Here is a 15,033-nt window from a genome sequence, read left to right as displayed (position 1 = left end):
AACAAATCATATTGATTTTTTCAGAAAATTTCCTGCTTTGGGTTTTTTTCCAAAGGAAGCAATTTGACAAATTAGGAACAAATTCACAAACTATTTTGTTTGACCAGAATCTGCATTTGTGGGGTGACAAATTTAATATTGTTTGCTTGTGCCACGTCTAGTTCTATGACTTATTTCCTCAGAGCATGGCCACACTCATACATACATACAAAGTCTGAGAGAAGAAGAGTGTTTTGTAAACAAAGACAAACACTGTCAGACATAACAGAGTCCAGATATATTAGCATTTAGTATTTGTGTTTTAGGAAATGGTGTTGATGTATCTGTAGCTCCATCAGTTCTCAGGAAATCTTTTTATGAAAGTTGAGATCTAAAATAAAATTGTATTGTCAGTATTGAGCAAAATACCTCAGCATGGTAATAGATCGTACAACTTTGCTAGAGATTACATATTTAAGATAAGGTTTAAAATTAAGACTCTTGTTGACTACAACCTAACCATTTGTGGCTATTCAAGATCCCTCAAAACTTGATTAGTGTTGCTGTGCACAGTATTAGCAGTGTTATCTTCATCCTGTAGGCAGCAGCTTTTTAGTTGTAGGAGAGCAATCCTTTTATAAACAGCTTGAAAAGTACTTTGGGGACCTTTGGGGTGAAGCATGTGTGGTATTAATTATTATTATTGCATTAAAATGGATATGCGTGAAGAAAGGACAGTCTTAGCCTCAAAGTTTTATACTGCTGAGGACCTTTTAAGTTTGTTTTTGCTTTTCTTTTAACTTTTAAAAAAAATGTCTGGGCTAGAATACAAGTAAAATAAGCAGTAAGAAAAATAAGGATATTCATTTATGTGAACAGAAATATGAATGAAAGGACTTGCTATTATCATTGCACATGATATAGAAGGACGCACTCTGAGATGAGGACCCCACTATATTAGGCGGTATACAAACAAGGAACAAAAATATCTCAGCCCCAAAGAGCTTACAATCTAAGTCAAAACACAACAGATGGATACAGATTGATGGAAGTACAAGAAACAGAGACCATATGGCTTAGCAAGATAGGCAGTGGTATCAAATGCACCAGTGACGTAAACATTGTTCAAGACTGTGTATGGTTTTGTAGACATGAGAGAATTTTTAAGGAAAATTTGAAGACAGATAATGAAGTAGCTTTGCAGATGTTTACAAGGAGTTCCTCCCCGAATGAGAAGAGCAGCGCAGGTGCATGTTTAAAAATGTAACAAGTACATAATGAAGGCTGTTGCGTGGCCCAATTAAAGGCAGGAACTAACATCTCAATAGTAAATGAGAGGCAATGTGAGCGAAGTTTTGAGAAGGAAACTAAGCAGCTTATGTTTGCTATCTTGTTGCCATTATCACAAAAGGCTGCTGAGAACATGAATAGGCATGGCCACTCATGGAGAAGAAAGGCCAGTCTAAGAGAAGAATGGAATGTGATCAGTGCAATCTATATGAATGGTGAATCAATCAAGGTGATGTTTGATATGATAAAGAGGGGAAATCAATGAAAGGATTCAGAACAAGGGGTGACATACTCATAGTGATGAGCTAGGGAAAGGATATTTGCAGCAGCTTTCTGAATGACTATGAGTAGTGCAAGATTGTCAGGGTTAAAGAAAAACATGTTGATATAACTGAGGTGCAAGATGACGACAGCTTGGATAAGTTTGAGCTGTGTGGTTCCATAGGAAAGGCCATATCTTTAAGATATTATGCGGGAAGAATATGTAAGATTTAGGCAAAAGACTGGATCTTTCAAACAATCTGCTGAAGCAACAATTAGGACATGTCTACTCTCTATGGGGATCAATCTTCTAGCATTTGATTTAGCGGGTATAGGGTAGACCCCCCCCACAAAATCAAACACTGAGGGCAGACCCCACTGGCGTCTTGTACTCCTTATTCTGTGAAAAGTAAGGGAAGCGGACAGGAGCATATTCTCACGCAGTGGAGACACTGTGGCAACTTGGCTTAAGGTAAGCCGAATCCAGCTATGCATTTTGCGTAGCTCTATGGCTTACCTTAAGCTGACCTGTCTGGTCTAGAGATATAGGAGGAGAACTAGAAAAGGACAGAGCCATATAAGCTAAGGGAGCACAAGATTTCAAAAAAAGGACATAGTGAGTGGTGTCAGTGACAGGGCAAAGTACTGTTCTGAACTTTAGCAAAAGTAATTTAATTTGAGTAAGTAATTACATTTCTTTAGCTGTGTAAACAGGCAGGCACAGTATGGGTGAACAGTGTGTGTGAACAGTATGTACTCATGTACATACCTACATCCTTCAGGTGTGTCTTTATTCCTCTTACCTAAGCCGTACCTCATTGGTTACACTGCTATTTTTATCCATGCTGGGGGTGGGTATGTACTCTCAATGACTCTGAAACAGGCATGTAGTGTAGGTGTACCATCAAACTGTCTCTTTCATGTAAATTACCATCCAGCTATCTCTCATAAGAAATATGGGGTCCTAAGAGAATTCCTGGAATATAACTTGAAATGATAAGGGGAAATTATACAGCAAAAAGAAACAATTTGGTTAAAAAGGCAACTTTCTCCTGTTCCTATCTTCCCCTGCTCTGTGTTCACATAGAAATGGTTACCATCCACCCACAGCCAAGCTGAGCCCATACCTTAGCAAGTGAATAGTAAAAAGGGCCAGAGAAAATTAAATTTACAACCAGTTTCTAGTTTTTAATCTCCTTTCAGATGAAATATATCAGTATTCCAATCCCACACACAATCTCAGAGATTGGGTTTTTACCAAATTTCCCCCCAAAATTACCAAGTTTTAAAAATACAAATAGTCATGTTTTACCCAGTTTTTTAACCCAATTTTTGAAAATACTTGCACTTTCCAGACCTGGCTCCCCCTTCAGGTATTTTCCATTTGGTAGCTGATGCTGCAAAGTTGGGCAAAGAGTTAATTTCTATCAGCAGAGATCACATAAGAATGGCCATAGTGGGTCAGATCAAAGGTCCATCTACCTCAGTATGCTGTCTGCTGACAGTGGCCAATGCCAGATGCCCCAGAGGAAGTGACCACAATAGGTAAATATCATGTGATCTTTCTCCTGTCATTTATTTCCAGAAAAAAAGAGGCTAAGGACACCATTCTTACCCATCCTGGCTAATAGCTATTGATAGACCTAACCTCCATGAACTTATCTAGCTCTTTTTTTAACCTTGGAAAGTCCTAGTCTTCACAACCTCCTCTGGCAAGGAGTTCCACGGGTTGACTGTGCACTACGTGAAGAAAAACTTCCTTTTATTTGTTTTAAAACTGCTACCTATTAATTTCATTTGGTGATCCCTGGTTCTCATGTTATGGAAACAAGTAAACAACTTTTCCTTATTCACTTTTTTCCATACTAGTCATGATTTTAGAGACCTCTATCATATCCCCCTTTAATCTCTTTTTTTTCTAAACTGAAAAGTCCAAGTCTTTTTAATCTTTCTTTATATGGGACCCTTCCAAACCCCTAATCATTTTTGTTGCCCTTCTCTGAACCTTTTCCAATATCAATATATCTTTTTTAAGATGCGATTACCACATCTGTATGCAGTATTCAAGATGTGGGCATGCCATGGTTTTATATAGAGGCAATAAGACATTTTCTGTCTTATTCTCTATTCCTTTTCAAATGATTCTTAACATTCTGTTTGTTTTTTTGACTGCCGCTGCACACTGAGTGGATGTTTTCAGAGAACTATCCACAATGACTCCAAGATCTCTCTCTTGAGTAGTTGTAGCTAAATAGTCCCCATAATATTGTATGTATAGTTGGGATCATTTTTTCCGATGTTCATTACTTTTCATTTATCAACATTATATTTCATTTGCCATTTTGTTGCCCAATCACTTAGTTTGGTGAAATCATTTTGAAGCTCTTCACAGTCTACTTTGGTCTTAACTATCTTGAGCAGTTTGGTATCATCTGCAAATTTTGCCACCTCACTGTTTACCCCTTTCTCCACACCATTTATCAATAAATTTAATAGGATTGGTCCCAGGATAGACACTGGTTACCTCTCTCTACTCTGAAAACTTACCATTTATTCCTACCCTTTGTTTCCTGTCATTTAACCAGTTATCAGTCCATGAGAGGACCTCCCCTCTTATCTCATGACAACTTACTTTACTTAAGGAGCCTTTGGTGAGGGACCTTTTCAAAGGCTTTCTGGAAATCTAAGTATATTATATCCACTGGATGCCCCTGATTCACATGTTTATTGACCCCCCTTAAAGAACTCTAGTAGATTAGTAAGTCATGATTTCTCTTTACAGAAACCATGTTCACTTTTCCCCAACAAATTATGTTCATCTGACAATTTTATTCTTTACTAAAGTTTCAACTAATTTGCCTGATACTGACATTAGACTTACCTCCAGTGCCTTTTAAAATATTAGCATCACGTTAGCTATTTTCCAGTCATTAGGTACGGAAGCTAATTTAAAGGATGGCTTACAAACCACAGTTAATAGTTCTGCAATTTCATTTTTGATTTCTTTCAGAACTCTTGGGTGAGTGCCATCTGGTCTCTGTGATTTTTGTTACTGTTAAATTTATTTATTTGTTCCAAAATCTCCTTTTATGACACCTCAATCTGCGACAATTCCTCAGATTTGTCACCTAAAAAGAATGAACTGCTATGACAAGGATGCAAAGAACAGAAAGCTCACTCTACCTCAATTTCGCCACCACCTTATGTGCATACCAGATAGCTCTTGTTGCTAAGGCTGCTGGTCCTTTGTTTTTCATTTTTATTGTTTTTTTTCCCCACAGCTTTTCAATTTTTTAAAAATAAATGCAGATAAATTCCTGGTAAATTTTAAACAAATGCAAACCAAAACAAAAGGATTTACTGTACCATACATAGGTGTGTGCTTGTTTTGTAGCAGCTTAAGTCCCATGCAATTTGAGGTTCATGTTGTGTTATACCGAAGAGCTTTCTATAGCTGTTTCATTGCAGGAGAATTTCAACCCGCTGGAGAAAGTATTTGATCACTTATAAAATGGTTGAGGGATTATATTTTTTTATCTTGGTTATACAATACATATATTACATTCCAAATTGTCAAGACTGGAAACATCATAATCTCCCCAAAGATGTTTTATAACAAAGTTAAACAAATGCAGAGTTCAGTGGATTACATTACAGATTAAAACTGGGGAACAAGATCAATTTCTGCCATCACCCCAAAGCCAGTCTTGGTATTTTTTTACTCCCACCCTACTCCCATATCTGTTGTATTCTCCCAATAAATGACTGCCCCATGTTCCACCCTCTTATGCAAACTTCCTTCCCCTCCATTGATTTTTGTCGCGTGGTCTGAAAAGCTACATTGAAATTCATGAATAACTCAGCCTGTGCTATTAAAAGTTAACATGGTGGCCAGGTAAATCCAGTGATGGCTTCACAGAAAGCAAAGTTGTGTTCTGAGTTTTTGCAAAGTCCAGAACACTAGCCTCCTGAAGAAGCCACAAGACAGATGAACTGGTGAAACTGTACTTGTGCACCTCAAGAACCACACTCGAGCATGTCAGATAATAATGGTGACATCATGCCTCCACATAAATCTCTCACTGAGCAGCCTCTCCAAACCCTCCCCTTCCAGAGAATTAGATCCCTTTGGAAACTGAGTGCACTGCTGCGCAAAGTAGCTCATCTGCCCTTCTGTTATATGTCTGGGAGTCACACCTGCTTGTCCATGCCTCTGCTCACTTGCTCTCCTCCATAGCATCGCATCCCAGAAGGCAAGGTCTTGGAAGGGAAGTCAAAGAATTAAGAGAGGATCTGACAGACATGAAAAAGAAGGAAAAGATTACTGAAAGGAGAGGGAAAAAATGAGACCAAACAAAAAAGAAAAAAATGGGAATGGTAAATGGGGGGATAGCCAATCTTTTTTTTCCTTCCTGTGCTCTCCAAATGCCAAAGCTCTTGTGTACTTCATCCTGTAAAACCATAGCTCAGGAATCCTCCTCTTCCAGAATGATACCCCCTCAAGTTTTCACCTTGTCAGAATGAACGCTGTAGGAATTGAGCATCTTTAATTGTTAAAACACTCTCTGGCTAGTAAACTAATGTAAACATTCACAGGAGCTCAAATTCAAACAGCTCCGTGTTTCAGAAAGATTTTTTGGTAGAAAGCATTGTTATTAGAACAAACAATGTGTGCAACCACAGTGGCAAGATTTAACTACATTATTTTTCTAATAAGATGATAAAGTGAAATGTGGGGCTGAGGGACCTTTAGATCCCATCCCCTTCACTCCCCCCCTTACTATGCACCTCTCTACAATGTAGAAAAGTTAGGCAAGGGATTGTTGTCCAAGATTGGAGGGTAGAGAATTTAATTCCAGGAAGTGTTCCAGTAATTTGAGCGTGTGTGGACATTATGGTGAATTGCAGGATTTACACAGCACATTGCAAATTTCATCTACTTAATCATCAGGTAAGCAAGTGTTATCATCTCCATTTTACAGATATGGCACAGAAAGTTAGGGCCTAAATATACATACGTGTGTTTATAGCAAAATCCATATTTAGGCATCTGTTACTTTCAGAAATACTGAGTTGGATTTGAATTCCTAGCAGGAAGCAGTGTGAAGCTGGGATAATCCCTGGTTCTTAATCACTGGCTTCCCCTAAAAACACAAGCCAAGGAAACTTTCTGCTTCCAGCCCAACACTGCTCTCCCACTGCAGCTCCTTCTCAACATCCTTTTTTGCAAAGAACACAGGCTTAGCTTTTCTAACTTTTCTGATTAACTGAGAGCCTTTAGTGCCTGAGTTATTTGTATCCTTTGTGGTATACCTTTGCCACCACAACTGTTTTTCCCTTGTTATAGGTTGTCCATATATTTGCACTGCAAATATCCCAAATACAGCCTCAGATCAGTCGCTCACATAATTCTGAAGTAATTTGTTAATAATGGATGTGAATATTTTTGCTGTTACTAACTGATACCCCACACAGAGCTGGGGTACTCTAAAATTGTTCAGATGCTCTGAGAATAAATGTTGACTTTCTGGAGGCATACTATTATATCTACAGTTTACAGAAGGCAAACCTTATTTTTTACATTGACCCAGAAATGATGACTCACAGGCTATGTCTAGACTGCAGAATTAAATTGGAAAAAGATACGCAATTTGCGGTGTGCAAATTGCGTATCTTTTTCCGATGTTCTTTCAAAAGAGGCTTTTCCGAAATTTGGCACGTCTACACGGCACCAAATTTTAAAAGTACCTGCTCTTTCGACACATTCCTTCTGCCTCGTAGAACGAGGTTTACAGGAATGGCAAAAGAGCGTGTCTGCTTTTCTGAAAACTTTTTGGGAAAGCAGATGTGTTCCTTGGATGCAGCATTGCTTTTCCAGGATACCTTTGGTATCCCAAAAAAGCGCTGCAATCTAGACGTAGCCACAGGCACTATAATATGGTCACAAGCGGAGACACCATTTTATGTCAGTCTTAAAAGCCTTCCTTCCTCCATGCTTGGTGAGAGAGATCAAATAAGGAGGGCCACAAGTTGCTCTAAACATAGAAGCAAATGCTCACCATTCTTGGGATTGATGGTTCTAAAAATCTACAGAAAAATTTGTGTTTGCAATCAAATTCTGTAGGACTTTTCTGTAAAGGCTGGGAACTGCAAACTCTGCACACACGCACATCAGGATGATATAGCTAATGTATTCAAGTTATTGTGCATCCAGCCACCTCACTCCTGGTGTCCCCTCAAATTCCTTTTTTTACTGGCCTACATAGTCTAATGTTGAAGCAGGCAATTGAGTTGTAGGGACCTTAGTCAGATCCTATCTAACCCACTAGCCACACTGGAATCTCCCACATTTGCAAGAATTGTAATTTAAACACCAAAACCCAGATGTGGTGGGTTGGGCAGGTCCCAGGCCCAGATGGAACATGGGATCTTCTCACACCCTACAGCATAGAAGTGAAGGGGGCAGGAGGTAGAAGGCAGAGGTAAGACTAGAAGCAGTCCCACACACCAATGGCAGAAGTGAGCAGAAGTAAGGAATAGGAGGCATGCAGAATGCAGTCACAAGTGCCCCCAGTTGAGCTTCTACCCCTGAAACGGTGCTCCCAGCTCTACTCAAGTGCTTCCCCAGTGAGCAAGCTAAGCATTTAGCGACACAGAGACAATGCTGCAAACTAACTAACTGCCATTAAAACTGGAAGAACTTAAATAACAAATAGTCTTGCAGCACCTTAGAGACTGTTCGTTATTAGTTGGTCCCTAATTCCTACTTTTTGGCTTCAGCTTGCCTAGTTTTGTTGTTCATATCCTTTGTAGAAGGCTCTTGGATACTGAAGATGAACTCTCTGACATCCAATCCGATTCAGTCCCACTGGAAGTACGGGACTGGCTGGCTTCTACCTTCACAAGGAAAATGGGGATGACAAAAAGGAGACCTGAAGAAAAGCCAAAATTCCGAAGCATTGTGCATGCTGTGCAGGCTGGGATATTTGTAGAAAGGTGAGTGTGGATTTTAGCATTATAGCAGATAACATGTTTAACCACCGTGGCACTATCTGAGCCAAATTCTAAGCAACGTGTGGCACCAAAGCTTTGGGAAAGTTCAGATCTGCATCTGAACTGCCTCCTAGCCTCATCTCTATCATGGTCTGCACTGCACTGATCTGAATGAACTCCCTAGATACGAATCCTTTTGAACACTGGAAATGTCTGGACCCAAACTACATGGCATAGACCCATCTACACCAAAATGTGACCAAGACTCAACATTTACATTTTTATTGATAATTTTGTGTTATGCTTTTCAAGTACAACAAATATACCAAAATACCAGACTGATCCTAATACACAAATCAAACAAAGAGAATTTGGATGAAGGGGAAGAAAGAGTGGTAGTGTGACATAATGATCTTCAGTGTCTACGTGGATCAGAGACCTCTAAAACATTAGCCCAAATTGCTTTGAATTTTTTGGGCTTTCTCTTTCTGTGAAATGCCAGTTGTTCATTGGGTGCAATGTCAGCCATATCCCTGAGCCCGGCATCAATATTTGGTAGGAATAGACTGTTCCATTTTGCAGGATTAATTTTTGCAGCCTAACCTGCACATTGGAGCCATGTTATCTTCTAATCGGGTAATTTTCAGGTATCAGGGATATTTTCAACAATGAAACTTGAGGAGGGCTTCAGCTTAGCATCCAATATCCAATTGGTCTTTTGACCCCTAGTCCTACCAGAAATTCTTGATTATAGGAGCAATCCCAAAACATATGAGCTAAAGAAGCATAACAGGAGTTATATTTCTAACAATGTTTATGTGGACCATTGCCTATGTGTGGACCAGAATATTTGGAAAAAAAAATCTTTTAGTTAATAGCCATAGGCCCCAGGCCATAGTTGTTGCTATTGTTGGGGTTTTTTTTACGTTAGATATAGTTGTAGTACAGTGGGTTGGACATAGATGTGTATCCAAATCTCTTTTCCAAACAACTCTTAAATTACCAACTCAATGTTTACTTAAAACAATAACACAATTAACTTAGTTATACATGATAGTCATGTTTTTGGACTGAAACCAATTGAACAGCACCGTCTTGTATTAGTGGAGTATCTGTGCCTGGATGTTTAAATACCAGAAACCCACAGTTAGACTATTCTTTTGTTAGGTGATAAAAGCAGGTGAATCTGTGGTAATGATACTGATGACAATACTAAATTTAAATAGTTTATTTCCTTTATTCACATTAAGTGAATGTGAATAGCTACAATGATTAATTAAAGGAAGTATTCCTAGCAGTGTATTATTAGACCAAAAAGTAATACTTCATAGGACCACGAGATCATTCCTGAAAGCCCATTAAGTTAACAGAAAGACTCCCACTGAGCTGAATGGGCTTTGGATTAGGCCCTTAATTCAAAAATTATAAAATTGAGAAACTGAAAAGAAGAAATTTTTAAAAGGTTGAATTAGTACCAACTAATTAATAATGTGTTTGTTCTTTTAGAATGTACCGAAGGACTTCTAACATGGTTGGTTTGGCTTACCCAGCAGAAGTGATAGTAACATTTAAGGTGAAAACAGTTTAGTTGTGTCATTTGAATATATTTGTATGTGTGTTGAATGACTTTTATGGATGCCTTTTCTGAAAGTATTATGAACATCTATGAGACTGCAGAAAGCGCTACATATAAGAGAAAAATTCACAAGTAGCATATGATTATATTTATTTTATCTCTATTTCATTAAGATATAATTAGAGCAATAGACAAATTTGAATAGAAAATTGCTTAATAAAAATTGAACTGTTGTGATTTTATCAACCCCAAATTATACTAGAAATCAGAGTCTCAGAGAGCAGTGCCTCTTTCCTTTTTTGGAGAGTAATCATATTGCATATAAATACAATATATACCTAAAAATAGCATATCTTAAGCAAGAAGATACAGGTTTAACCCCTCTAGTCTGACAACCTCTGTTCTGGCAACATCCATGGTCCGGTATGATTGTAGTTAGCTGAATGTCACTTATCGTGGGGGTGGCCAAGTTACCTGCAGTTTCATTAAGACTGTTTACAACCACCAGTCCTGTCAGTGTTCTGTGCTGTTATTTAGCTCTTATTTACTCCTAAATGTCTTCTAAGAGCCTGGTAAGCAGGGGAAGTGTTGGTAATGCTGCTACACAATATTGACCTCCCATGGTTCAGCACCAGTCAGGTCCTAAAGGTGCCAGAGTAGAGAGGCTCAACCTGTAGTATGTAACCTGTAACCCTATCAGACAAATGTTGTAATGTTCACCCTGATTTTTTAGATGTATGTATGACTTAGTCGATGCAAAAAAAAAAAAAAAACCCCACCACTGAACTTGGTGTGCAACAATGTATATGTGTAAAGATACTCATTGTGTAGTTGCTTGAAAGATCAGGACCTTAGTTTGTAAGCATGCAAAACACCTAGCAGTTGATGCCCCCAATTATATAGCTCAAGATACAAGTATTTTTACTAATAATTTTCCCAGTTAGGTTTGCTGTTAGTATTAGAATAGCTATTCATGAGAGTAACATGGAGAAAAAGAAGCCGGTGACTTTGGAGAAATAGATACTGCTTCAAATGCTTCCATTTATTAACTGGGACCTATTTAAATATATGAATGTGATTCTTCTCCTCCCCCCTCCCCCCGCATTCTGCAGGATGTTGATAAATGGTCATTTGATGTGTTTGCCCTAAATGAAGCAAGTGGAGAGCACAGTCTGAAATTCATGATGTATGAGCTGTTCACCCGATACGAACTTATCAGCCGTTTCAAGGTGAGAAGCATACCACAAAACTCAAATATAGAAATAAGAAATACAATAAATATTAAAAAAAAAACAGGCTATGGTTGAAATTATATTTTATTGAACAAATGAAAGGATGGAATTGCAACATTTAAAAGATATCACATATAGGACTTCTGATCATATACATTGTAATAACCATAAAGTTCCACCTCATGCTGACTACAGCCATTCTGCTGCTATTGGGATCTCGACAAAGACTGAAAGCTAAGCCGTTCTTTAGCTTTAGGATGGGAGGTCCTTAGTGCACAGCCGAGTACTGAAAAAAATGCATGGGTAGCTTGTGTCTTTATGAGTTAGAATCCTAACCTATGTCCGAGGCTTGAGAAGGAGACACTGTGCTGGTTGGGAGACAGTGGTCCTGAGCATTTGGGACACCCCTTAAAGATCACAATCTGTGGCCCTAAACCCTCACTCTGGTTTCCAACCAAATATTTTAGTTTTCACTTCCTCTTCTTGTTCTAAATTGTTTTGAAGCTATATTTTAAACACTAAAGGAGGCTGTGTTTCAGTGCTGCATGCGGGATGTTGCATGGCTTCACTCTTTCATATTTAGAAAGCACTTTGAGATGCTCCCCTGATGAGTGCTATCAAAGTGCACACTACTTTTTTTTAAAAAATATCATCATCATGACATTGAACTCTACTCTCACTGTCATTACGGAATCCCAGTTTTCAGTTTAATCACACAAAACTGCTATCAGTCTTGTCTTAGGAAAAATTGTAGTTAATTTCTGAAAAAAAAAGAGAGCTAGAATGCACCTGTATTTCACAACCCTTATTTTATGCACAGTGTGAGGCCTGATTGTGAGAGCAGGAAGCTACTGAGGTAAGAAACACCCTTTGTAAACCTGGTGTCATGGTCAGGTAACTGGGACTAAGATCTAGTCCAGTGGTCCCCAACCTTTAGAGGCTCCCAGGCACCCGGGGGGTGGGGCCACACATGTGCCAGGTGCCCAGGGGAAGGGCCGCGCATCCTGGGGCATGCCAGGGGTGGGGATGCCCTTACACCCGGCGCCGGCACGTGCCCCAGGGCCGGGGCCGCCCGAGCACCTTGTGCCGTGGGCCTGGGGCCGGCGCCGCTGCCCGAGCCGTGCGCCTGGGGCCAGCACCGGTGCTGCGCGCCCACTTGTGCCCCGGGGCTGGGGCCGCCCGAGCGCCGCGCACCAGGCGCCGGTGCATTTCGCGCGCCTGGGACCGGTGCCTCCAGTGCGCAGCGCACCGGGGGCGGGGCCAGCCCAGGTGGTCGGCAGGCGCACACAAATGCCCCGGCGGGTGCCATGGCGCCTGTGGGCACTGCGTTGGGGACCACTGATCTAGTCCTATACTAGTACTCTCCTATGTCATACTTTTGCTATGTGATTGACTTATGAGTTCCCACACACACACAGGGGGTACGTCTACACTACAGCGCTAATTCGAACTAACTTAGTTTGAATTAGTTAATTCGAACTAAGCTAATTCGAACTAGCACATCTAGAACTAAAAACTAGTTCGAATTAGCGTTTTGCTAATTCGAACTAGCGCGTCCACACTGATTGGACGCAGGGGGGCATTTAAGGGCGGCTGAAACCGGTTCTGGCAGGGCATCAGGTCAGTAGTTGCTTTGTGTGGCTGCTGTCTGAGGCTATCTGAGGCTCAAGCTTAAAGGGACCCCCCCGGACAGCCGGTTCTCAGCTTTTCCTGCTTGCTTGCCAACCTCGCCGAGGGACAGCAAAGCATTGGTCTCTGTGCCCGTCTGTGTCAGTGCTTCCCTTCAGGGGGGCCGCCGCAGGTGGCAACATGGAGCCACGGCTCACCCTGCACCTTCTGGTGCACGTTCTGGACTTGCTGCTGTAAGCCTGTCAGCAATGGCTCGAGGCTGCCTGGCACCACCTGGTGAACGTCAGCCCCCTGCCTCTCTGCCTGGCCGCCCTGGGGGCCGTGGAGGAGCCATGGCAGCGCCCCAGAACCAGCGTGCCCCGCCGCGTCTGGCGTCTGGACACCAGCACCGACTGGTGGGACCGCATCGTCCTGGTGCGCTGGGAGGACCGACAGTGGACCCAGAACTTCAGGATGAGGAGGGACACCTTCCTGGAGCTCTGCAAGTGGCTCGCCCCTGCCCTGCGCAGAAGGGACACTCGCATGAGGCCCGCCATCCCCCTCCAGAAGCGGGTGGCCATCGCCCTCTGGAAGCTCTCCACGCCGGACAGCTACCGATCCGTCGGGAACCAGTTCGGCGTGGGGAGATCCACCGTCGGAGCGGTGCTCATGCAGGTATGGCGCTCGTCGGCCACCAAGCCAGGGGAGAGGGGGGCTGCAAAGAGGGGATGGCCTGCCCCAGGGACAAAGGGAGGGCAGGAGGAGGCAAAAGCGCCCCGCACCGGAGGGGTCAGGCTGTCCCGGCCGTACTAAACGCTGCCAGGGGGGTTGCTTCCGGGAGTGGGGCGCGGGGCACTGCCAGGGCACGAATGCTCCCAGCCACCCGGGTGCCCCACTGAATGGCGCTTTGCTGTGTCTCTCTCCGCAGGTGGTCAAGGCCATCAACCGGGTGCTGCTCCACAGGGTGGTCCGCCTCGCCGACCCGGAAGCCATCATCCGGGGATTCGGCGCCCTCGGCTTCCCCAAGTGCAGGGGGGCCATCGACAGGACGCACATCCCCATCCGTGCCCCGGAACACCAAGCGTCCCGGTACGTCAACCGCAAGGGGTACTTCTCCGTGATCCTGCAGGCCGTGTGTGACCACCGGGGACAGTTCACGGACATTAATGTGGGCTGGTCCAGCAAAGCACACGACACCCGGGTGTACCGCAACTCCTTCATGTGCCAGCGGCTGCAGGACGGGACCTTCTTCCCCGACCGCCACATCAGGGTCGGGGACGTGGACATGCCCGTGTGCCTGGTGGGGGATGCCGCCTACCCACTGCAGCCCTGGCTCATGAAGCCCTACACGGGGCACCTCCATCCCTCCCACCAGGCCTTCAATGCCAGGCTGACCAGAGCCCGCATCGTGGTGGAGGGGGCCTTCGGACGACTGAAAGCCCGCTTTCGATGCCTCCTCACCCGTCTGGACCTGGCCGAGCACAACATCCCTTCCGTGGTGGCAGCATGTTGTGTGCTCCACAATTTATGTGAGCGGAAGGGGGAGGCTTTCCTGCCAGCCTGGATGGCTGAGGCTGACCGCATGGCTGGACACTATGGTCAGCTCCGCACCGCCGCCATCCGGGAAGCCCAGCGGGGGGCCGTCCGGATCCGGGAAGCCCTGCGGGAGAGCTTCCTGGTGGAGGAGGAGGACTGACCTCTCCCTTGCATGCCCCACTGGGGCCTTCTTCCACCCTACCCCCCTTCCCCTTTCCCCTCCCTACCTACTGTACAATAAAGACACCTGTTTTTCAAACAAAAATGTCTGTTTATTTCACAGAACTGGGTGGGGGAAGGGAGGAATGAGGGTGGGAGAGGGGAGGGGGAAACCTGGGACGAGGGAGCTGGAAGGGGAGGGCAGGGAGGAAGGGAAAGGAAAGCTCAGGGGTGGGAGTCCGGCTGCCTCTCCCGTCTCACCACACTGCGGGTCCGGGGGCGTCGGTGGGAAATGGTTGTGGAGGGGGGGGGGGGGCAGGAGGGACAGTGGGTGTGGAGGAAGCAGGAGCGGAAGCAGGAGCGGGAGCAGGAGGGGGAGCAGGGGGAGCAGGAGGAGCA

At 43.4% G+C, this 15,033-nt stretch overlaps 1 protein-coding gene across 5 annotated transcripts in view; it reads left to right on the top strand.

Moving 5' to 3' along the window:
• The window catches only part of PDE1A (phosphodiesterase 1A), a 290,701-nt gene that overhangs the window by 203,347 nt on the left and 72,321 nt on the right, over positions 1-15,033 (top strand). For all 5 annotated transcript variants that reach the window (XM_075933755.1, XM_014572868.3, XM_025183938.2 and 2 more), the window contains 3 exons: positions 8,344-8,526; positions 10,030-10,096; positions 11,212-11,328. In XM_075933755.1, coding sequence (XP_075789870.1) covers positions 8,344-8,526; positions 10,030-10,096; positions 11,212-11,328 — 367 coding nt within the window. The remainder of the gene's footprint in view (positions 1-8,343; positions 8,527-10,029; positions 10,097-11,211; positions 11,329-15,033) is intronic.

This window comes from Pelodiscus sinensis, chromosome 7 (assembly GCF_049634645.1).
Source record: "Pelodiscus sinensis isolate JC-2024 chromosome 7, ASM4963464v1, whole genome shotgun sequence".
NCBI classification, from domain to species: Eukaryota; Metazoa; Chordata; order Testudines; family Trionychidae; genus Pelodiscus; species Pelodiscus sinensis.
The sequence above is the reverse complement of the archived record's forward strand: the minus strand, read 5'-3'. Positions and strand labels throughout refer to the sequence as shown.